At 37.9% G+C, this 23,075-nt stretch overlaps 3 protein-coding genes across 4 annotated transcripts; all 3 read left to right on the top strand.

The window, feature by feature from the left end:
• Positions 1–1,192: 1,192 nt before the first annotated feature.
• Positions 1,193–5,116, top strand: LOC143465852 (carbohydrate sulfotransferase 5-like). The gene is made up of 7 exons (XM_076964362.1): positions 1,193–1,970; positions 2,181–2,372; positions 2,455–2,719; positions 3,599–3,716; positions 3,819–3,899; positions 4,040–4,218; positions 4,332–5,116. Exons 1-7 carry the CDS (start codon positions 1,253–1,255, stop codon positions 4,642–4,644), a joined length of 1,866 nt encoding a protein of 621 aa, XP_076820477.1. The 5' UTR covers positions 1,193–1,252; the 3' UTR covers positions 4,645–5,116.
• A 2,169-nt stretch (positions 5,117–7,285) lies between these two features.
• On the top strand, positions 7,286–12,835 carry LOC143466169 (kelch-like protein 41). Its single transcript, XM_076964801.1, has 10 exons — positions 7,286–7,526; positions 7,606–7,804; positions 8,207–8,431; positions 8,682–8,828; positions 8,994–9,591; positions 9,852–10,007; positions 10,091–10,257; positions 10,485–10,679; positions 11,146–11,270; positions 12,197–12,835. The coding sequence occupies exons 1-10, from the start codon at positions 7,372–7,374 to the stop codon at positions 12,444–12,446; spliced, it is 2,217 nt and encodes a 738-aa protein (XP_076820916.1). The 5' UTR covers positions 7,286–7,371; the 3' UTR covers positions 12,447–12,835.
• Positions 12,836–15,023: 2,188 nt separating this feature from the next.
• LOC143466072 (uncharacterized) lies at positions 15,024–22,868 on the top strand. Of its 2 annotated transcripts, none has more exons than XM_076964676.1 (5): positions 15,024–15,571; positions 20,739–20,834; positions 21,001–21,156; positions 21,629–21,763; positions 21,943–22,868. In XM_076964676.1, the coding sequence occupies exons 2-5, from the start codon at positions 20,742–20,744 to the stop codon at positions 22,489–22,491; spliced, it is 933 nt and encodes a 310-aa protein (XP_076820791.1). In that variant the 5' UTR covers positions 15,024–15,571; positions 20,739–20,741; the 3' UTR covers positions 22,492–22,868. The 2 variants fall into 2 exon arrangements, with proteins under 2 accessions (XP_076820791.1, XP_076820790.1); XM_076964675.1 differs by lacking the exon at positions 15,024–15,571 and adding an exon at positions 19,699–20,132.
• Positions 22,869–23,075: the final 207 nt, after the last annotated feature.

Here is a 23,075-nt window from a genome sequence, read left to right as displayed (position 1 = left end):
GTGGTTCCTTATTAGTCTTTAACAAAGATATTTACCGATATATTTAATACGTAACTGAATAAAATAGGTAATCAGGGAACCAATAACCAGCTTCGCGCCCGTTCAAAAACAACATAGAAGATTGATGAATAAATTTAAGAAGTAACTATTTCACCGTTAGAATATCACACAGTTAGTTAGTTTAAGGAAAATGGTTAGTTTAAGGAAAATACTTCCTGCAAAAGGTTGATTTGTCTTTATAAAAGTTTGAATTACCGCCAAATTTAGAATAGAATTTAGCTTTAAGTTAGTGCATGATAACTTTCAAGTTATAGGTTCGAAAGATTTTCAAATGGTCGAGATTTTTTGGTAAAACAGAAACAGCACTAAAACTAAGAGATAAAAAGGATAGCATTGGTATCGGATTCAAAAGACTTTTGTAAGAAATTCTCTGTTCATGTATCGTTAACTGTGATAAACGTGCACTTTCGTGCTTGCTTTGCGGGAAAATTCCGCTTTATTGTTGAATAATAACAACCACCGTTGCCAAACTATAATTATCTTTACCTTCGGCCATTTTCTAAATGTGGCCATCAAACTTTGAAAGTGAGGGGTGCTATGAAGGTGGGTTGGTTTTTAGTATTATTCTGTTTGAGCCTGACCTATATTTGCGATCGTCAATGAATAGGGAAGATATGAATGAAACGAACTAAGGATGGAATTGTCGAAGTTATTGTAAAGCAACGAAAACGTTAAATCGGGGGTTTTCATCTCAATCACTTGTTTGCGGCTCAGTAATAGAAGTCGATTAAATTCCGTTTCCCGATTTTGACATTTCTGTCTGAAAACAAGCTCTTAGTTCTATTTCAACAAGACGGTGGGAACGATAAATCTCAAGTGACCTGTTTACTTTCCAACCTCTTGTACACAATGGAGTAAAAGCGTTGAGTCCTTTGCTGGCGGTGTAGTGGTTTATTCCGGTGAAATGGCAAATATTTGTTCTCAAAGCAAAATTCCGTTTCCAACTTTGCTTCGTTGTAGTAGGTACATTACAGGTAAATGGAGGAACGCTTTTATAGTTCAGATTCATGTATGGGGCTGATTCATAACCGATTCTCATTTCTACTCTGTCTCGGTTGCCAATGTTGTGAAACTTCTTTTCTGCGAATATAAAGTAGATCTATATACTGTATCCAGAGAACAATTTTACCAATCCTATATAATTTCTTGTAGAACCACGTGGTATAGGGAAGTAAACCGAAAAATTACCGTTATGTTGTCTGTAAATTCATATTGGGAGAAGGATAAAAGAGGAATGCTTTTACACTCGTCGAAACAGACAAGGATCGGAAGTTTTGTTCGATTCTTCTCTAATCGTTCGGTTTGCTTCGTGTTCCTCATTCTCTTATGTTCACTTTCGTTGATGGCTACCTTCACACGTTTGACCACACATCCGAAGCCAATCAGTGTGAGAAAATGGGACAGTTACGATACCTACCGGTTCATCGAAGGCCAACCCATCAAGCAATATCGACAACTGCGGACAAGGGACATTATGGCGATCACCAGGAACGAAAAGGATTCTGCTCTCCGCCACCTTAATACGAACGGAATAAAAAGCCAAGGTCTTCTCACTTTAAGGAAAAAACAAACTTCCTCGAGGCGAAAGTTGAAAGATCAATTGCAGGATGTTGTCGTAAATATAGCCAGCAACACAAAACCCATGAGTGTTGCCGAACCAGCACCACAGCATAAAAGCGAACTCGTATCTGCGGTAACACCTACGTGGTCCAACGGTGAAGCAAAACCTCCACTGGTTACGAAAGCGCCTGAAGTATTCCCAAACATGAAAAATGACTCGGTAGAAAAAGTGCTTGTGCCTAAAGATGTCGACAAGCAAAACCCAAGTTTACAAAATGATAAACCAAAAAACGAAAGTCTGGTTGTGACGCCTATCGCTACTATGAAGAATAAAACCAACTCTACAAAACGTAAGATTTTAAAGTGATATATGTACTGTAGTGTATGTCAAGTTTACTTTATACTGTATAGTGCACAATACAGGCTTATGTCTGCAGTGGTTGTTAGTAAAATTGTCCTCCACACTTGCTCTGCTCTCTATGACATAATTACTTATGGTTCAGTATTCAGAGATATTATGCCCCTCTAAATAGTTTCTGTACTTTGCATGGTATCATTAGACAAAGACCTTGTTAATTATGAACATTACCGCGGGGAGCTTGAAAATTTAATGGCACTGGATTTTTCGAATGAAATCGATCCAATCCGAGCGTCGTTTCTCAGGAACGTTTCTCGCTTTGCCCAAAGCAGAAAGAAACGAATGGGCAACTACTACAAAAAAGAAATTCCTCTTCTTCCGCAGCAGAAGACCGGTGGGTGCAGGATGCCAAATGTAACGTTAGTTGTGATTATTATTGCTATACAAAGTTTTCATTGAAATGACTCCAATTTTAGGTATAATTCTGGTCACCAACTATCGCTCTGGGTCAACATTTTTAGGCGAGCTGTTTAACCAGCACCCTGGCAGCTTTTACATTTTCGAACCCCTTTTTCCCTTCACTGGTGGTTGCGAAGTACGAGAACCTGCCAAGGCCAAACTCCTTTATCAGCTTCTTAAGTGTGAGTTTCCGGAAATGTTAGATGTCTATACGCAGGTGAAAGGGAAGCTTCGAAGGGGTGGAGAAGATGTCAAGTGTCTTGTCGACAACTTCTGTTTCAAGCAAGTTCTGCTTACTCGTTTTATTTGCAATTTTCTAAAAATGAAAAAACGTTTTGCTTTAGTTGTGACTTGTAGTTATTGCTATATAACCTTCTCATTCCCTGACCATTTACCGTTTATATCACTGAGCGAGTGAGTAGCTTATGGCGTATAGAGACATCACTCGTTATTACGGAAACTGTGCTGTAAAAATAGTATCATTAGCTTTGGTCCTTGGGGATTATTTATTTTTATTTTTCCTTCCTATATAAACCTCGCTTTTCCTAACATCTCACACCCTAATTATTTAGTTTTCTTCTGCTATCTATGATGTAGCTTAAGCTCTATACCCACGATAGTTTTCGTTTTTGCTCTATTTGTCCAGAAATCATCTAAGCATGGAAGGTTATAACTGGCGAGCTTTTGTTGATGATTATTTAGAGGTTAAATTTGTAAGAGGTGCTTTGCATGTATAGTATTGTCGTGGAATGTCTGGCCGTAGCTATGTACATTGTGGCAAATAAGGCACTTGTCTCCGTAAATGTTCGTAAATTCCGTAAAACACAGTTTTAGTGGTTAACTACATTTAACAACATACTTTCTTGGAAACGCACTTCACATATCTGACTCGGTAAAGTTTTACTTTGGGTATGGCCTTAAATTCTATCTTGCTACTTAACTTTCTGTCGCTTAGTCTAACGTAGCTTTACATGAGGTAGCTGCAAACATGCGACGTAAGTTTACATCAGAATAAACAGCGCATAATTTCAAAAAGAAGATTCCAAAACCGTCATTAATATTTACTGAATCTCACAGCTATTATAGTAAGTCTATGGCCAGTAATTCTTACACCAATGAAGCAAAAGCAAACTACATCATTTAAACACATCTTTGTTATAGGTTCAAAACAAAGGAGATGTGTGAACGTGATCTTTGCCCGTTTTGGAGCTTTGGAAACTGTCACAAGTGTGGTTCTGTCCATTTACCTCGTGCGATGAATGCATGCCGAGAGAAAAAGGTGGGATCCGCTTAAACTAAGTTTTCATTCTCTCTGAGATTGTCGGCAAACTAACAAAGCAAGTTTGTGACGATTTATGCTCCATTTTTGTACCTTTTCCAGATGACTGTGGTGAAAACCATTCGCTTGTGTGACATCATGAATTTACGGCCTTTGCTTGGTGACCCCGAGCTTGATTTTAAAGTAAGTCCAGTATTTGGTCGATTAAGCTTTAGCCCCTTTTTATAGCGGATGACGATGGCTTATACGTGTAATACCATTATATGCAACAAGCACATTTGCGTTCCAAAACATGTTGAATGCAGAACCGATTTCTCTCATAGATTATTCACTTGATTCGCGACCCTCGTGGCATTGAGAGTTCAAGGAGTAAAATTCACCAGGAGTGGAAATTCGAATCTGACGGCGAGTCGAGCTGTCGCAGATTGTTGCACAACGGACAGCTCGGACTGGCCAACACAAAGGAATCAAAGTGGCTGCGAGACAAATATTTGAGAGTCAGGTATTAATACAACGATGCCAATCACACAATCGCAAATGCTGGTGAAACCAGTTTACATGGCCGCCGTGCCTGACCGACATGGGTTATAAACTATACCGCACATGTATTTATAGGTACGAAGACTTGTCATTGTATCCACTTGAAGAAGCTGAGAGAATTTATAAATTTGCAAACTTGGAGTTTCTTCCCGAGATGAAGAACTGGATCGCTCAGAACACGCACGGCTTAAGCTCAAAGAAGAAATTCAATCCTTACTCGACCAAACGGGACTCGGCTTCGACCATGGAAGCATGGAGAAAACATTTAAAGTTTCCAGTTGTAAGAACAGTTCAAAACGTATGCAAAAACATGATGGACTTTTTCGGCTACAAGACGGTCGACAGCGAAAAAGAACTTCTGAATTTTGATTTAAAATTGGTTTCTTGACGTCATTGTGACTCGGTACTTAACCGCAATGACCTCTAAATTTTTTTTTTTTTTTATTTATAACGCGATAAATATTGGTGGATATTTTTCTGCAACGTATAAGCTACCTTTGCACTTTGTGTAACGACAAAAAGACAAATTTAAGCTCGCAATGCAACGAAAATACTTCAGGTTGTTAATGTTATTCTTGATTTGTTCTATGCCGATAGCCGAGGTCATTACAGCACTTTTTATTAAGTATTACTTTGCACAATGCGGTATTTATGCCGTTAAAGTCTTCAATAAACTTTGGATGGTTGGTTGAAATGTGCCCTTCAGGTCGGAACTATGGCGTTATTCCTATGCGATGGCGTGAAGATATGATTGTTATCAAAGCAGTAAACGTATTTTGCCAGGGCATCGCATCTTTGGCATTCATATGACAAGGTAGTCAAGAATTTATCGTAAACGGGCATGGGAACCCAACATACCTTTATCCCTTACTGTAGTAATGGTCAAGGTATTTTAACAGTTTTTATACGTAAAAGTGGGAAATCGTATATGCACATGTAGAACCGACGTTAATAAAATCAGTGTTCAAAACAAGGCGATAGACAACATTGGGTACAGCAGTTTGTGCTGATTGGAAAATATGGTGTAAAAATCAGGATTTAGCATGCACAGTGCACACTGTGAAGAAAACGTTTAGATGTTTGACTACCCTCACCTTAATTTAAGATAAAACCCGATAATTTAAAACGCCATGGCAAGCACTTCTATCCGCAGTTGATCCACTTAATTCGAGATCCCAAGGGAATTCAGAGCTCGAAATTAAACTTAAACTTGACCAAAAAAACTGTTAATTCATTGAGCACTTACAGAAATTTCTGCAAAACAATAAACGAGCGGTCTTGGTATAATGTGAGTGGAAGAAGCTGTAAGTGGTTGCAAAGCAAGCCTACGGATGTCATACGAACACCACGACGTTTACGTGGGATATTTCACGACCAAATACTTGATAGTTACTGCAGTACAATTACGAAGCAACTTGCGCTAGACGGTATTATAGCATCGGCCGAAGATATGCTTTCAAACAGTCCTTCAGCGGTTGCTCGGCATCGTGAAATGATGCAAACCGACCAGTCCATTGCACCAGTTGCCTGCAAAATATACATACATGCTTGATTCGTGTTTTTTTCTTCACCACAATCCAAAGAATGCAAAAATAAACGCTAACCTGTCGAACCTGTAGAATTTCGAAGTGTCCAAATATGGCTCCAGACTCGACTTCTACATCAGTGGTGCGGAAGAAGCGCCTAAATTTCGAAGTGGTCGAAAAATACCCAAGAAGTTCACAAGGACATGATAAACACTCCAGCTACACAAGGTTATTGCTGTTGATAAAGAATTAACAGACACAAAGTTTGAAATCATTCACGTGACTGCTGGATGATAATTGCATCAATAGCAATGTATATGTATATCTGGGGACACAGCCGTTGGAAACGTAAACTGTGAAATAAACATTAACTGAAGACAACAAATGTGGTAAAACTGACTATAAGTTTTCCCACCTTATGAAATCAAATAGTTGTGGCAAGCTGGCGCAACAATTCACAACAACTCGTCTTCCATCGCAAATGTAACACTTCTAACGGCAACAAAAAACTGATTATGTTGTCACTAAGACCTCAGACTCAGAAAACATAACCGAATAATATAATTAATTGATCATATTCTTGTCTGTACAATTCATTACCGTGTAGGCTATTTAAAATGTACGGTTCTGTACCTTTACGCATATTTCTTTCGTATTGCGAAGGAAGTTCCTACACGTAAGTTCCTTGGTAGCATTTTCGGTTTTTGTCAGTTTCCTTGTTTAATACACGTCATGCTTGCGCAAGCAGCACCGTTTTCTTCATTTGACTTAAGATGTCTATATTTAAAGCACCTGTGGTTAAATATTTTGCAATCTGCAAATCATTTTAATATACATTACATAACGCCCTTCCAGCTTCTTCCCCAGCAGCTTCAAAACTTCTAACCAGTTGTTCATACAACGCGTCTACAATCTACACTACCCTTCACGCAGCTGTCGCATAGCTCACCTCCTCACCATAGCTGAATACAATGTCAGTTAATTTTAGTTGACTGTAACAGTAACGTCGCACTTTTAGCGAAGCATGTGTGTTCGGATTGAATTAAGGCTTTTAAATGGGTAGTCCGAAAAAGAATGTGACTTGAGTGTACAAAATACTTGAAAGAACGTCATCTGAATGCGACTGTCTTCTATTGCAATATTAAATTATCGCTTCATAAATATTTAAAGATGTTCTTCTTGGCATATAGTTAGATGTCTTAGACTTAAAGAAAGTGCTGCAGCGAGCATTGTAGTTTTCTTAGCAACAACGATAAGTCTACTAGTTTTTTATTAAAGTCAGCCCAAATAGCAATGTTTTTGCAAACTTTGTTCCAATAGCGCTGACCGCAGTTATGTGGCCAAGTTTAGTTTATGGTAAAAAGTCGACTTAAACAGCAGTATTCGAGGGTGATTCGGCGCAAAAAACTTTTTACCTCAAAACTGAAGAGCAGGTATAGATGAGAGGCTTTTGCGAAAGAAAACCTTTTCACCCACACTTACGTTTTATACCAAAACAGCGTTAAAAACTGGACGGTGACCTTATAAATTAAAGAAGCCTGTCAAACTTTTGCATTTCCAAGTTGAAACTAATAAACTTAACTTCTGTCATGGATGAACGCACCTCCCAGGGGAAAGTCCCAGATAACGAGGACGTCAAGCAAGAATGGTTGTTGATGTGGGGTGCAAATGATTTACGGCAGCAAGGACATCTCGTTGACGTAACCTTGGTTGCGGAAGGCAAGAAGCTACTGCCATGTCACAGGTGAAGTAAAATGTGATAACTGCAGCCGAGTAACCTTGGCAGATTAAGTTTTTTATTAGTTTTGTAAAACATTGTTTAGGGTGGTGTTGGCGGCCAGTTCCCCCTATTTCCGGGCCATGTTCTCACACAACGTCATCGAACAGCAAAAGGCGGAAATAGAATTAAATGAGTTAGATTTTTCGACAGTTTCTGCAATAGTCGATTATTTGTACACTTGCAGAATCGACATAAACAACAAAAACGTTCAAGACCTTTTGACTGCATGCAGCATGCTACAAGTAAGTTTGGTTTAGGGTTTAGACAAACATTTCTTAACATTTTTAGGTCCACATTTTTATGAGCACAACTTGTTCTAGGAATCAAAAAAGAAATATACAATAAACATATAAAAAGTAAGACAAAATATAGCTTAACCTTAATATCATATCACGAAAACGTTAAGCATCCAGAAACATATAAAAGCCATGAAAATAATCATAAAAACTTGTGTCCCTCTTTTTTCATTTACCTATGGATTTTATTCATTTACTTTAAGATGAAAAATTCGCATCAGTTAAGAAAAACTGGTCTCGACTAAAAAGCTGTACATAGGTTAACTTCTATGAGATATATAACATAAGCTGTGCTAACCTACGAATAATAGAACAATTAAGCACTTCGATCTAAAATATGACGTTTAGATTTTAGGCCTCCACGGGAAATGTCGCCGTTACATGGAGAACAGACTGAGCGTGGAAAATAGCCTTGAAGTTTATACCTTCGCAAAGACATTATGTTGTGCCGAATTACAAAATGAAGCTTTTTCGCTCATTGCCAGACGATTTAACGACGTTGTAGCTACCAGTGCGTTCTTGAAATTAAACAAAGACGATCTCATCGACTTCCTTTCATCTGACGACCTGCTAGTACGTATAATGATTCAACTATTTTGGTGTTTGGCTTAAAATGCATGACGTAGTTCTTCCTACTTTCTCTGTACATACTTGTGGTAAAAAATTATTTCCTTAAAATATTTTAATTGCTAGTTTCTAGAAACTGGAACTAGATCTAGTTAATCGTGTGATCAAAATATCTAGAAAGAAGAAATTTTTTTTTTTTTTTTAAATTCTGTTATCATCAATGCATGCTTGGAAGTAATGCTTTTATCATTTGCAGGTGGAACACGAAGAAATCGTTTACGAAGCCACTCTGGCCTGGCTTCTTGAAGATATAACCAATCGTGGCCACATGATAAATGAAATTTTTTCGCACGTCAGAATGGCTTTACTAAGCGACGAATATCTTGAAGAATGTATCGCAAAAGTAATACCCTTTTCCCAACAACAAACGCAACTATATATTTTAGTCATTCGTTTTATACTGTCGGGATTTATATCTAAGTTTATATTATAAGTTCTTCGTCAAATGTTACCTTTTTCCAAAGATGTTATTGGTGTTGGTGAAACAAATGTATACTGTCTTTACCAGGAAGAGGCAATAATGTTATTCCCACATATACAAGCTCAAGTAAAAGCCGCACTCCAATACAAAACGGAATTGAAACACCACCCGGTGGCTACACGGCTGCTTGAAGAGAAAACACCAGATGACAGTGCAGGTGGATCCAGCCCAGTTGAAGACAGCGCTCACTTTAACACAAGGAACACAGAAGAGAACAACAACGACGACGCAACAAGTGATAAAAACGAATCAAAGGACCCCATTTCAGCCAAGTTAAATGTGAACAGCGGTTCCGTGGCTAGTATAAAATATTCAAACCCAGGAGAATTTTCACAAACACACGCGAAATTTTTGGAATGCCCGTTTTACGAAATCACTTTAGCTGCATCAGAGAGCGTCGTTCGAATCCCGCTTACAGTGACTCCTCGGGTCGGTATGAGGTCGAACGAGGTGTTCTTACTAACGAGTGGAAGAAGAACAATCATCTTCGATCCAATGTCGCGACGTTATTTGTATGGCTTTGGAGATGAGAAGAAGATGGAGCCGAAAGAAGACCCTTCGATGCCGGACATGAAAAACGCAGAAGTTTACGCGACGAAGAATGGAATGATCTATCTTATTGGTGGTAAGATGAGCTTTCGCATGAACAACTAAAACCAATCCTTGTGTTAATATGCTTGTACGACGTTTCTGCATAAAAGAGTAAAATCGTTGCAATCTAGTTCGCTGAATTATAAAATGTGGGGGAAACACTGAAAGAAAAATTACCGGCTTTTAGCTTTAAAATATTCTAAACTAAAGTATGACTAATCTTTGTTTAACGCCATATGCTGCAACAATAAAAGTGGTGGGTTATCTGATTCTAATGAATTATAATTGGTGCAGGGCTCGAAGTGAGCAGATCGACTTCCGTGGCCTCAATTCGTTCCAAAGTGTTTTGCTTTGATTTAGAGCGTATGTCGTGGAAGCAACGGGCTTCACTGAAAGAGCCGCGGTGTATGATTGGGTTGGGAGAATTGGGGGTTAACCTTTACGTCACAGGTAAAATAGCATCAGTGTCGTCACAACATAAATTGAAGAGCTATCCATTTGGTCATAACATATTCCCACTTTACTATACGCAGGTGGTAAGACATTAGCAGATGGCCGGGTACTCTCAATCACACAAACGTATAATTACGACGACGACATTTGGTCCGAAAGCACAGAAATGCCAAACCCAGTATATGGACACGGATCGGCTTCATGCAAAGACCGGTTGTACGTCATCGGAGGAAAAACTGCGGAGAGGGTAAACGTTAGATTACTATAGTCGAACAGCTACCTATAGCTTGGTGTTAAACTAGATCCACCATCAACATACTTTGTGTGGTTAACGTTTGTTGTGATTGTGTTCCTGTGATTGTTTTAAAAATAGGTTTTGCATGACAAGCTGTATAAGAACAAAACAGAGTCTGTTTATACCCTTATAGTCAGTCCCAAAACAGTAACAAAATAAACGGAATTTGTACGATATAGGAAATATTGAACAAAGTCTTGTTCTTGGATGGGGAAACATGGCAATGGACGGCAGCTCCATCTCTTCAAGTGCCCAGGTATTTGGCAGGGGCCACTGTACTGCAAGTTCCTGTCGCGACTCGAGGCAAGCCGAGCAATGATAGCATATTCGTGGTCGGTGGTGTTGGAACCGAAGGCCTATTATCAAGTGTCGAGGTAAAAGCGTAAAATGGCTTCCCAATGTTAGTAGTTCAATTCAATTTTAGAAGTAGAAACCAAGTTGTTTGTAGTTCACTGATCCGTTGCTGTACTTCGTTATATTTCTTGTATACGTGCAAGGTCAAACTGCCAAAAAAACAGACATACGTCAGTCATTGTCATGGAACGCAGACAGTTTTGTTAATGTTACTGCAACCACCAAAGCACCTTTGTAAACATTTTTACTCATCGTGGACTGAAATTTCAACGGGGTATGTAGTATGAAATGTCTATGGACGTGACAATGTTTTGGTTTATTTTCTGGGACACAAGCAACCCGCATCAAAAATATAAGTGGTTTTCAATACACCGATCGATGCAAACCAAGATAACACAAAAAATCGTTAAAATCTGGTTGGCAACAGCTCCGAGGAAAGTGAATGGTGTCGTCCATTTGAATAACGCTTCAAACCAATGTTTTAAGGGTTTTGCCCCATGGACCGACAACCGCTGGAAGTTTAGAGAGGAGTTTCCTGGCCACCGATGTGCGCAGACGGTTACCACTCTTAATGGCAATTTATGCGTCGTAGGAGGTCACGTGACAGAAAGGTACTAAGAAAGTAATCAATTGCACTGTAAACTGTGGCCATATACGCATGCATGCTTGTTAAACAGAATTCCTATTGGACAGAGATGATAGGCCAGGCAAATTTTATCACTTGATGGCCCTAAAGAGCAAACATGTCTCAAATTACATGTACCCTTCAGGCTTTGCTTGTAAACAAACCTCGAAACCACGAATTTAAATATTGGCTGCCAAGGGCTGTTTGTTGCCCGGCCCTTATAACCAAATCACGTGGTGGAGTCTTGTGAATGCATTGAATACATTCAAATAGCTCGCCGCATGCATTGGCACGAAGAAAAACAGATAACATACCCGTCCTGCCAATAGACCGAAAAATAACAAACGATGTTTTCACATCGCTTGCCAAATCAAACGGTAGGTTTCTTGTGCATCAAGCATGTACAAGCATGCATGTAGGCTATAGAGCATCGAGTCAATGACTCAAATCACCGGATATTACATAACAGTCGACGAATATAATAGGAGACAGACATTTTATAGCGGCTACAGTTTGATTTATTGCTAGCAACATGATCACCAACAATAAGCCCAAATATAAACGAAAATTTTTCCACTGTTTTTGCAACCGTTGCTAGGTCGACGCTTTGGCCTTTGGCTTAATAAAAGACCATCAAACTATAGATCTAAAATAGTTTATTTAGACGCCATTATGAAAACGATCTATGTCGTTCATTAACTAAAAACATATAGCGAAAGTATGATTGAAACATGTATTGAAGTGAAATAGATTGAACTTTACACCATTTTGGCTGGAATCGTAACGTATTGGAATTTTTACAGCATGCATCTCATCCATGTTGAGTTTATTGTAGAGACTGAGGTGAGACTGGGTTTTCCAGTGTTGGCGAGATTTACTTCCTTATTGTAATTTATGTCGCTTTTTTTCTAGAACAGCGGAAGGAAGTTTCGAATCGATTCCCAAATATGACGCTTTTCTTCTCGAACCAACAGATAACGTTGACGTCATTGGAACGTCACGGCAATGGAAACGGATTATTCGTCATATACGGGGAATCTGCGGAGTCTCCTGTGCCTGTACGGGTGTCCGAATGGGCGTCGCTAAGCTAAAAGATCAAAGTAAGGCATGTGACACAACACCACCAGACTCAAAGAATGACCAGCTGGAAGCAAAGTCCTAATTTGGGGTGAAAATGATTTTTTGAATTATTTTTTATTTCTATCAGAGAATTAGTGTTACCATTTCTTTATCCTCTATAAGGATTCGCTTCTTTCAATACCTCCTTCTTGTTTTGTTGTCGCCTTTGTCTCAATAAACGAAAGCATGTATGGTTACGTTTTGAAAGAACAATATCGCCTCTATACTGTTATATTACGTTTATTTGCTTGTGGGTGCATTTGTTACTTTTTATAATTTCCGTGACGCAAACCTTCCATTTCAATCAAAGTAAAGGAAGGAAACTCTTCAGGCAACGTTGTGGCAATGACGAAAATGTCCGTATTGCGTACACTGTTCAAAAAGAGGTTGATGTTTAATAGGCCTTTCACAAATACAAATATAGTAAGTTGGACTGAACTGACGTGATGACTGGTGTCTGATTTTAAAGTTAGTTTAAAATATTAAATAACCTGAGTCTCATTATCGACGAACAGCTGATACAGGTTTCTAATTTCACATTGCCTTGAAAACTTTTCATTACTTAGGATTCTTGATTTATGAAACTTGTTTTACAAAAAAACTCAATATTGACAAACAGCTGCTATAAGGAATGCAAATTTTACCTTAAATTGAAACTTTTGGTTAAAACGGACTGATGACTTATCGGTTATAATTATCGAACTCATTTTGAGAAAAAAGCGACCGATTGCAAAGTCAGGGGAAATCTCTTAGTGATTTCAAATGGTATCGACATTGACACAACAACATTACCGACAACCATCAAAAATTGGTCATTATTTGTCAGGGAAGAAGCAACCAGAGAGGGAGTTGGAAACTTAGTAAAACATGGTTGTCATCTGAACCATTCATCTCTTGTCCATGGCTGCGAGATGACTCGCTGACGTTATACCCTGAAACCACTGCTTGACGAAAAGTTTTATCGTGTTTGATTGCTATTACTGGACGGAATGTAGCTTAGGCTGAACAAAAACAAGTCCAAAGCATATTTTGATAAATCGCTTGTTGTCTTGCGCTATATTGAGTTTTACGACTTATCCAGTCTTTCAAAGTAAGTTTTACGGTTCCAAGAGATAATATTCTCCCTACCACCAGCACACAATTGGAGTTATTTTTGTGAAGTAAACCCGAATTGCAATTGCTGTACCTCTACAAAATATTTGCCCAACTGTATAATGTTCAGCATTTGTGTTTACAGTTGTAAAAAGTTATTCCCGAAAATATATTCATTAAGTTTCTAGTTGCTGATAAAACTTGTCCAGCATTTCATGGCAAGTCATACTGGACAAAAGTGAAAACCTTTACGTTAAAGTATTGGGTTGACCAAGGGGGACAAAAATCGCCCGCGAATATTCGCGTTCAAGAGTGAAATGAAGGTTTGAGATAGATTGTTTGCGAAAGTAAACGGAAACATGACGTATAGAAATAAAAACGTTCGGCGTGCAAAGTTATGTCGTGCGCGCATGTGCTACATTTCCCACTATGGATTTTATAGTTACAAGCAATAGCCTAAATCCAGTCTGCAAGTACATTGCAGCCGCCAGCCTTCGTGGACTAAACCGTATTCTCCCTCGACTCTAATCGTTCTGTGCGATGAAACATAAGAGGGAACTTTATTACTACAAAGTACCCAGCCTGAGTATACAAAATTCAGAGGCTTTAACTTTTTCATCGATTTTAGCTGACAAAAAAATCGCGATCACTGAATGTAACTGTAAGCAAACAAGCCACTTGCGGACTGGCAATCGATAAAACACTTAATATACCATTGAAAGCAATAACTTATCGTTATATCCGGGTTGCTCGTAGCTCATAAAACCGGTGACGTTGGGCAAATGAAAGTTTTTGCAGGTTATTACAACTCGTCTTGAAATGCAGTTACCATTAAATGGAAATTAATGGCAGGTAGCATTAAGGTTCGATAACCAAATAGTGCAGAAAGTTTTAGTTCTTTTTATATCGTCTGTTTATTTGTCCTTGGGGAAACCCACAAGTGCTCGATTTAATGACGTAGCTATACATACAAGATGGTCAAGGGTTGTTTGAACAGTTACATCCAAAAGAAAGCAGTTGGTCCGATAAGGTAGTACCGAACTTCAAGCGTGTTGAAAAAATAACCTAACGACATATATGACGCCTTTGAAAAGTTAAATCATAATAATTCGCCAAATGAGTTTACAGATTAGAACTTCGCCAGGAATTGTGATGGTTTGCTATAACATTTGAAATGAATGGCAAATAAGGTTCTATAAGATTCGAATGCTATAAGATAAGATCTAAATTTCGCAATGCACAATATGTTCATACCCTTATCCTTAGACACATCTTGGTCATTGGCTATCTCCACTATCGCCTTTGTGCTGACGTATTGTCCATAGTCAAAATAACAACCATATGGTTGACATTATTCGAAATCCTAGACCACTATCGATTCCGATATTTTGATAATAAGGACCCGCCTTCTTTTGTGTTATTGCTTATTGTGAGGTAGCTCGGGCTGCTATAATTGCTACGCTTTTTTGCAAATGTCAAAACACAGAATCTAATAATGAAAGCGTATTTGTATTTAGTGTAAAACAAAACAATCGAAAGCTTAACAAATATTGTGTATTTTTTCAATCGTGATGGAAAACGTAAATTCGCATCAGGATTCTGCCGAGTCTGTTTTTCTATGTGAGCGGAAAACCTGATTTAAGGCCTCGCGATTGGCTAATGAATTTGGGCGGAACACGTTGATATTTTTCGAAATATTTCTTTTTGTTTTCTTTACCTTAACAGGATAACAGAACGCGCTAAAAATAAAGCTTGAATCGGCAATAACCTTTCATTTTGTTTATTATGACGATTCTTGAAGAGTCTGCTTGCAGACCAAGCTAAAGTAAGCCCAGCGGGCCATAGAAAACCAAACAACATTATAATTGTTTTTCATCTTTCTTTTAAACAAAAAATATAAGTAGTTTTTCTTTTCAAAAGTAAGATCAAAGTGTTTACGTGACAAACAAGATTAAAGAACTCTAAACACGTGAGCTACCACGCATTGCCTGATTGGAGGAAGGATCTGCCGGCGACTCTTCGGAACATTTTCGAGACCGGCCGGGGGCTCGTGATTGGTTGTGCGTTTACATATCAGTGAGTAGAAAATACGTGTTTAAACCACATTAGGATACCTGTCTAAAGGAAGTTATCTTTACATTTTTGTTATTTGTAAGCTCATTATAGTAGTTGGGATAAGTATGTATTTATGTTGTGTAGTAGCGACTTTGGAAAGCTGAGCTTTCCATTACAACGCAATAAACTAAATTGCTCATCTATGCGGATAGACGATTTATTTTTAGTCTTTCAGTCAATTTTCGTTCCGTATAAAACAGAACAAAATCAAATTACAACCATGAGAGAAGTTGCTTATGTATGGAACGTTCACGTGAAAAATATTTACCTAAATTCGGTATTAAATTTTTTCCATTGCAGCAAAGATTTGTTGTTCAGCCACGTATCATGCTTGAATAATGATACTAAAATTGTAACTTGCACGTCACAACTATACTGTAATGACGTTGCAAAACGTCAAAAACTTGAATAATAATTCCACATACTTGATTCAGCTAAAAAACAAGCCATTTTTTGCACAACATTTCAGTCAACCCGTTAGGTTAGACTAAACAAGAAAAGATACGATAAACAAATGAAATTGATAGGCGCAATTCATTAATTATTAATTAAACTCAAAAAAGAAACGTGAAACTCCAAAGAGCAACAACTTGCAACGTAAAAACGTCATGATGTAACAACGTGCTGAGGTCACAATAGGGAAATTTACCTTTCTCAATAATAACTACATAATCGACAGGGCGTCAAAGTTAAAAGTTAATGCAAAAGCCAAGAAACAAAGGCTTTACCGAAAGACACTACAATACATGGTTTATCACAAGCAACATCAACATCATATTATACTGAACAACACACAGTAATTGTTTAACCAAATAAGAGACATAGGATATATAATATTTAATTGCTCGCTCGAAAAACAAGGTCGTGTTTCAAAACAGTGGTTAAACGGGTTCAATTGTTCAATCGGAATGTTTTCGAAGGCTTAAATATTTTTCAATCGCTAGAATACATTGTGTAAACAGCAGTAACAAAATTGGCTCTAAACCAATTTACAAGCTTCAGCAGGTTCTGAAGCATGAGCGACAGCAGAAATTGGAAAACAGACAGATGCTAAATTAAATACTCGAAATATAAATATGAAAGCAAATATTAAGGTTTTCTGTTGTCACGCAATACAGGAACTGCGCGTGCGCACTGCGTGTTACATGACCCTTGGAATTAAAGTAAACTCTTTTCCGTGTGAAATTCCGCCATCTGTTCCTATACGAGCTGCATGTTGACCAATGACGTTCGCTTTTGGAGTCCAATCCCTCAATAAAAACCTTGACTTTTGATGCGCAAAAGACGACGATAAGTTTATTATAATGAAAGTTATTCACAGATTACCTAAATCGTAGTAAATTACTATACTGTAATTGTTGGCAGGTGGCCGCACCCTCTGTAAGACCGGAAATACCGTAATTCCCAGCTAGTCGTTTTGCAGCAAGCATTACTTAAACATGGCTTGTCTCGAATGACAGAGCAGTTTTTATGGGTATATGACGCAGGCGTTTGGGCAAATGAACACATTTTCAAAAATAGCCCTTATTTTTCCGTACTGGGCTTCCAATCGGAACTAGCGGATATATTACGCATATTATTTTTTGTAAATATCTTTTTGTAAACATCTGTTTCTAAAAAAATTGCCTTAAAACAACAAGGAAAAAGCATATAGAGTCATTTTACCAAAAAAGCGACAGGAACTAACAATTTCAATCGTCTGTGGGATAAGTGCTCCATAGATTATGACGTAAGCAAGCCTTGCGACGGTGGGAAAAATGGAACAAGTACAGATGTGCTCGTTACACAACACCCTTCGAGCAAATTTAATTTTAGATTTTGGCGTATAAACAAAGCCACGAGCGTATCATTAGCCAGTAATTAAGAAAAACATTACCAGTGATACGTTATATTTGGGTTGCAATTGAATCCAATGTTGAAATAAAAAGCTCTAAAACAATTGCTGTTACCATGAGATGACGTTATCTCACGCTTCCAAAGCATCGAACGCACGTGAGAAACATATAGTGGAAAACCGCGGTTGATTAGTCGGATTTTTTCCACTTGGTTACAAATCAGCGCCCAAGAATGTGCATCCGCGACCTGATCGATTGGAAAGAATTGATAAGTGACGTCACAAACGAAGACATTCGAATTTTAAACACACACACTGACATATGCGAGCTCGTAATTTGCGTCACCGATTGAAGGTGTCTCGGCGGATAAAAATAGTCACGTCGATTGTGACAAGGATGTTGCGAAATAATTTCTTTTACTTCCGTTAAGAATGTAGCCTTCCAGGTTGGACCTTCATGGCACAGTCGTGTTCATTTGAACCTTGTTCTAAACTGTAACAAACAATGGCAGTAACCTTAGTAGTGTCGTGCGGTAGTGTAATACTGTAACACACAGTTTCTTTCAAGTGTGTTGCTTCATTAAAAAGAAGATACCCGTAAATAATCCGCCAAAATTTATAAGACTGTTTTTAAATGAGAAATTACGGTTACTGCATGTTGAGTGGATATGACCATTGTGCTGTAATAAGACAATTTTAATTGAATAATTAGTATAAGAAAAAGACTCCCATTTCACAAAGATGTTTTCAAATCAACATCGCCGGTAAAACCTATAATCTAACTGCGTGATAGGAAAGAATATGTATATGGTGTATACTAGCCCACCATTTTTAGGAAACAAAATATGAACGCATTATCATTTTCTATCTTTACAAGTGTAAATGTCTTTTTTTAAGCTAAAGGTATTATTATATCTTCCTTACTTCAAATCGAATGGCAGCGGGTATGTAATGTATGGCCGTTAAGGGTTTGAGATAAAAACGGATTTGCGGTTACCCAGTGGCAGCACACATTAGCTTGTAGCTGTTTATAGCTTTGGCTTGTCGTGGAAGTGAGGGATTTGCAATGAAAACGACAACCGCCGAACATACGTCATGGGTTCAATTTAATTGAATTTTGTTTAAATTTTTAAAGCAAATCTATGATGTTATTCCACGATTTACCTTCGACGAATTTATATGCAAAACTTGTCTTTTTGGCGCGTATGTGTTTGCTTGTCTATGACGTTGTATCAAAATGAAAATACTCTGACGAGCAAATAGCTGTCAGCATTATAGGGTGGTGCTTCCCAAGAGGTAATTTCCACCACTAAAAACAAATTAAAAATAGCCATGTTGGTGCTGGCAATATTTAATTTTCTTGCAAATGAAAATTTTATGGCGACTAAAATATGTGTCGAAACAGTACCGGCGACTTGGAAAAAATTCACTGACTTTATTAAGGACATGATCCTTAAATTCTTAAATACAATATGGCAAGTAGCTTGAAATATAGCGATAATGTATACACAAATAATAATGTGCAAACATCTCACATCATCTTGTTATTCAGCGACAGTGTGTTGGAGGGGGATCGCCGTCCCCCCACTTTTTTGACGAGGAATCGCGATTTCTTGCTTTTTCTGGCTTTGTTTCATTTTATTCCCATTTTTATATACATTTGGAACAAACATTTCGATACAATACCACACCTGCCTGACAGCGAATCCCCATTTCTTTTTTCAGGAATACACCTCTGCTATTCAAGGTGTTTTGGAATTTTCGACTTAACCGTTACGGCTTACAGGTTATTAATATTTTATTTTAATGAGTGATCCATGTAAAGCAATGCCGTATTGGCCAAGAACAAATGCTATTTAAAGCGGCAGGAGGCAAATTTAAAGTCTACAACGCAGCTGCGACAACTTAACGCAAAGGTACTAATTCAAGCAAATGCTGCGAAACTTAAAAGTAGACCTAACTGCGGTGCACTGCATTATCTAAAAAAAATTCCAAACTACCAAAAAACATTTGGCACTTTTCCACTAATGCATAGATTCTTTAGGAAAAAAATGTTATACTTGTGACTTGTAACCAGCATGCTAAAAATAGGTAAATTAACTTTAACAGACTTTATAAGAGTTGCAATGGCTTGAGGAAATAACGAGTATTAGAAATAAAGTGGAGTATAGCAGTCCCCAAGGAGACTCATGTGCATTGTATATAAGCAAGGTTGTAACATGGAACAGGACAGGATGGGAAAGCGAGCATGAAATCTGCCCCATGGAATGTTTTGTCATATCATAAAATGTTTGACCCAGAAAATTTGTTATATAATTTAGCTTTCTTTCTTGCTCCACATGTAAAATGTTCAATATTATCGTTTCACAACATATCGGTGGTCTGAATTCTAAATTATTCCAAGCGCATAAATGTGACGTTGGAATTCAGGCGTCCGCTACTTTATTCAAATATACGAGAGAACGAAATTGCCTCAGTCCAAAAAACGGGAAACGAGAGAGGTCAAACCCAAAAGCAGAAAGAAAAAAACACAGGCTAATTTAAAAAAGAAATTCACTTGAGAATATGTACAGATGTACATCTTATAACAAGTTGAAAGTAGATGCCAGATATTATTAAAAATTGACTTACTATTAAGAAATGAGGGACTTAATTTGCAGAAACGAAGACGAAGCACCCACTTGGGAGGTAAAAAACGACAAATTCATTCCTATGGGAGTATTTTTAAGTTGTTGTTGATGTATAACGATCGTGTGGAAAGTAGCTACACTTTTCTTAGATGATCGGTTTTTGGTACAGGCTCAATTTTGACTAGAGACATATATTGACTGCGAATTGCAAAACTAACTGACTGCAAGACTGTGATTAACAAAACGTTACATGCAGCTGCAAGAAATAACGCACTTAAGGGCTCTATTTAGTACGAAATTAAAACCAGCTGAACTACAAAGAAATGTCTTGCCGCACTCGATCAATAATAATCACTTTACAAGCTTAGTGGAGCAACGGGTTATGCACACATTATTAGCATCAAAAATAAACATAGGCGCAGTTCCAGAAAAAGAATTAAAACACTATGAGTAAATGCATTTTGATTGACTTAAGCGTTGTGAAAAGTTGAAATGAACTTTGCACCATTTGCACAGAAAAAATCAAACCCAATAAGCAAACGCATTACCACATAACGTCTTAGCCTAATAAAAAAGTAATTAAGAGGATATATACCCGCCTATAGTTGTTATACAAGGCTTAAGTTGCTTTAACTAATACTTTTAACATTAAATTTGAACTCAGGCAATGGAAGAACATCTACCTCAAGAGTTAGTGGAAGAATACCAACAAGCTTTCCATATGCTGGACAGGAAAAACACAGGGAAAATATCAGTCCGAGTGAGTACATTATAAGTTAATGGGTGTTCAATTGTGCATCTTTTAGACTTAGAGGCAAATGCAAATTACTATATTAAGTTCAGGTTAAAAAAAAAGAAACTGAATAAAGACGTGCTGCTTGCAGAGATTTTTTGCAAAATCTATATCAAACAAAACGTTTTTGCAGGATATATCGACTGTCGTCTGCTCGATCGGAATTCGGTTATCAGATCGAGAACTTGTTACGTTCGTCCAACGAATCGTGGGATACAACACAATAAACTTTGCCGACAAATGCATCGAATTTTCGGAATTTCTCGCCACCATGGCATCGATAATTACGGTAAGCTCGATCTTTTTACAGTTTTCAGTTATTTGTGGAATATCGATTGCTATTTCGTAAGCCGTCGCTGTTCTGCTAGTTTAATTTGGGTAATATAAGCATAACATTTGGAAGTCACAAAGAATATATGACGATATTTGCCGAGATTAAATAGCATTTAGAACAGCTTCAGCAAAATAATTCATTCTCTTTGTGGCTTTATGCGATCGGCATTCTAGGAAATTTTCTCCCAAAGAAAACGCTTCGCACGTACCAACTCTTTTCTTAAAATAATTGGATTTCAATCCCGAAGGGAACTGTTCGATAAAAGGGAAATGTCGCCTGTAGATTAAAAGAAAATATGGTCATGTCACATGTGACTGATAAGCCAACAACTGAAGCAACAGATGCGCAAATAATTTCTGATCGCCTTCCTATTCCATTATTCCATTCCATCCCATATAGATTTTAGAACTTTATTTTCTTTCAACAGGAATGCGTCTCCGAAGACGAGGTAATGCGAATATTCCGTATCTTTGACCAAGACGGTGACGGATTTATTTCAGCGGAAGAATTACGTCGATTGCTTTACCAACTCGGGGATGAAGTAACGGATGAAGACCTACAGGTAATTACAAAAACTGCGCTATATAAAGAACGACAAGAACTAAAATCAAACGGTTGACCAGCATGATAAAAAGCAATATTTGATCTTCAGCAAAAATCATTGGCACTATAACATTCAACATGAACAATCATGATAATCACACGATTCGGGGATTCTTACGTAGTTAATACTTTTTCTAGGACATGATGCGAGAAGCGGATCTTGACGGCGATGGAATGGTCAGTCTCGCCGAGTTTATTTCTGTTATGACATCATCAACATTGCCAAGCGACCAACAAAATGACTCTGGTGTGGTTCCAAAAATTTTATTCAACACTCGTGACCTGAAAAACGCCGACACTGACGTTAGTAACGACGAAACTGCTGAAGATGCAAGTGACAATTGCAATAGCTCTTGGCCGAACATCGCGTCACAAAGCTACTCGGAATCAGACACTAACAGCATGACCTCATTGAAGGTTGACGTCACTATTCCCAAAAAAACGAGAGCCGGCAAGAGACGACGAAGTGTAGTTGATTGGTTGCGAGGTCGCAAATTCAGTGACGTGTCTAGCATGGGAAGCAGTTCCATGGAATTTTCGTCGTCCAGCACAGGCAGCTTGCCACTTCCACAAAGTTCGTCAGCGACCCCTCGCCACAGACGTCACAGCAGCATTGGAAGGACTCTGAAAAGTGGACGCAACGTAATAGTTGCAACTGCACGAAACATTCGCAAGCTTTCAAGGTGAAGTGACAACACTTGAATTGGGATTCATCTGCAATGGCAAGCATTCTAAAAGGGCGGTAGTAACTGAGTTGATAAAGATGGCCTTATTAGGTTTGATGCGTTAGTATAGGTTACTCGATGTGGTGAAGTGTTTAGTGATTTGCTTGAAATTTTGGTTTCAATATGACCATATTTTTCAAATCAAACCTGTTCCTGTGGCGTGGAAGTTAAAAATACGTTGCCAATCGTTTGAATTTATTTAAGCCATAATCTTTCTTCATATTTATTTGATATACCTATCATGGACTTTTCTAAGCATCTTTGTTAACATGTTCTTCATTTTTTATACCATGTTGTTGTGATAATGGTTTACAAATAATCATGTGGGTGCAATCGTGAGGTTTCGGTTAAATTTTATTTATTACAAAAGAAAGTTTTTATTCTGCTACAGCTTTATTTATTTATTTGTTTGATAACCGCGCAAAAGTAAAGAGTATTTTGATATGTACACAACAGTGTTTACAATTGACACAGGAAAGACTTTTATTCAGCAGAATGTTACGTGAATAAGCATTTATGTAAAATGCATAATCTTCTGTACGCATT

Source organism: Clavelina lepadiformis, chromosome 7 (genome assembly GCF_947623445.1).
Source record: "Clavelina lepadiformis chromosome 7, kaClaLepa1.1, whole genome shotgun sequence".
Classification (NCBI taxonomy): domain Eukaryota; kingdom Metazoa; phylum Chordata; class Ascidiacea; order Aplousobranchia; family Clavelinidae; genus Clavelina; species Clavelina lepadiformis.
This window is presented reverse-complemented; position numbering and strand designations above follow the sequence as displayed.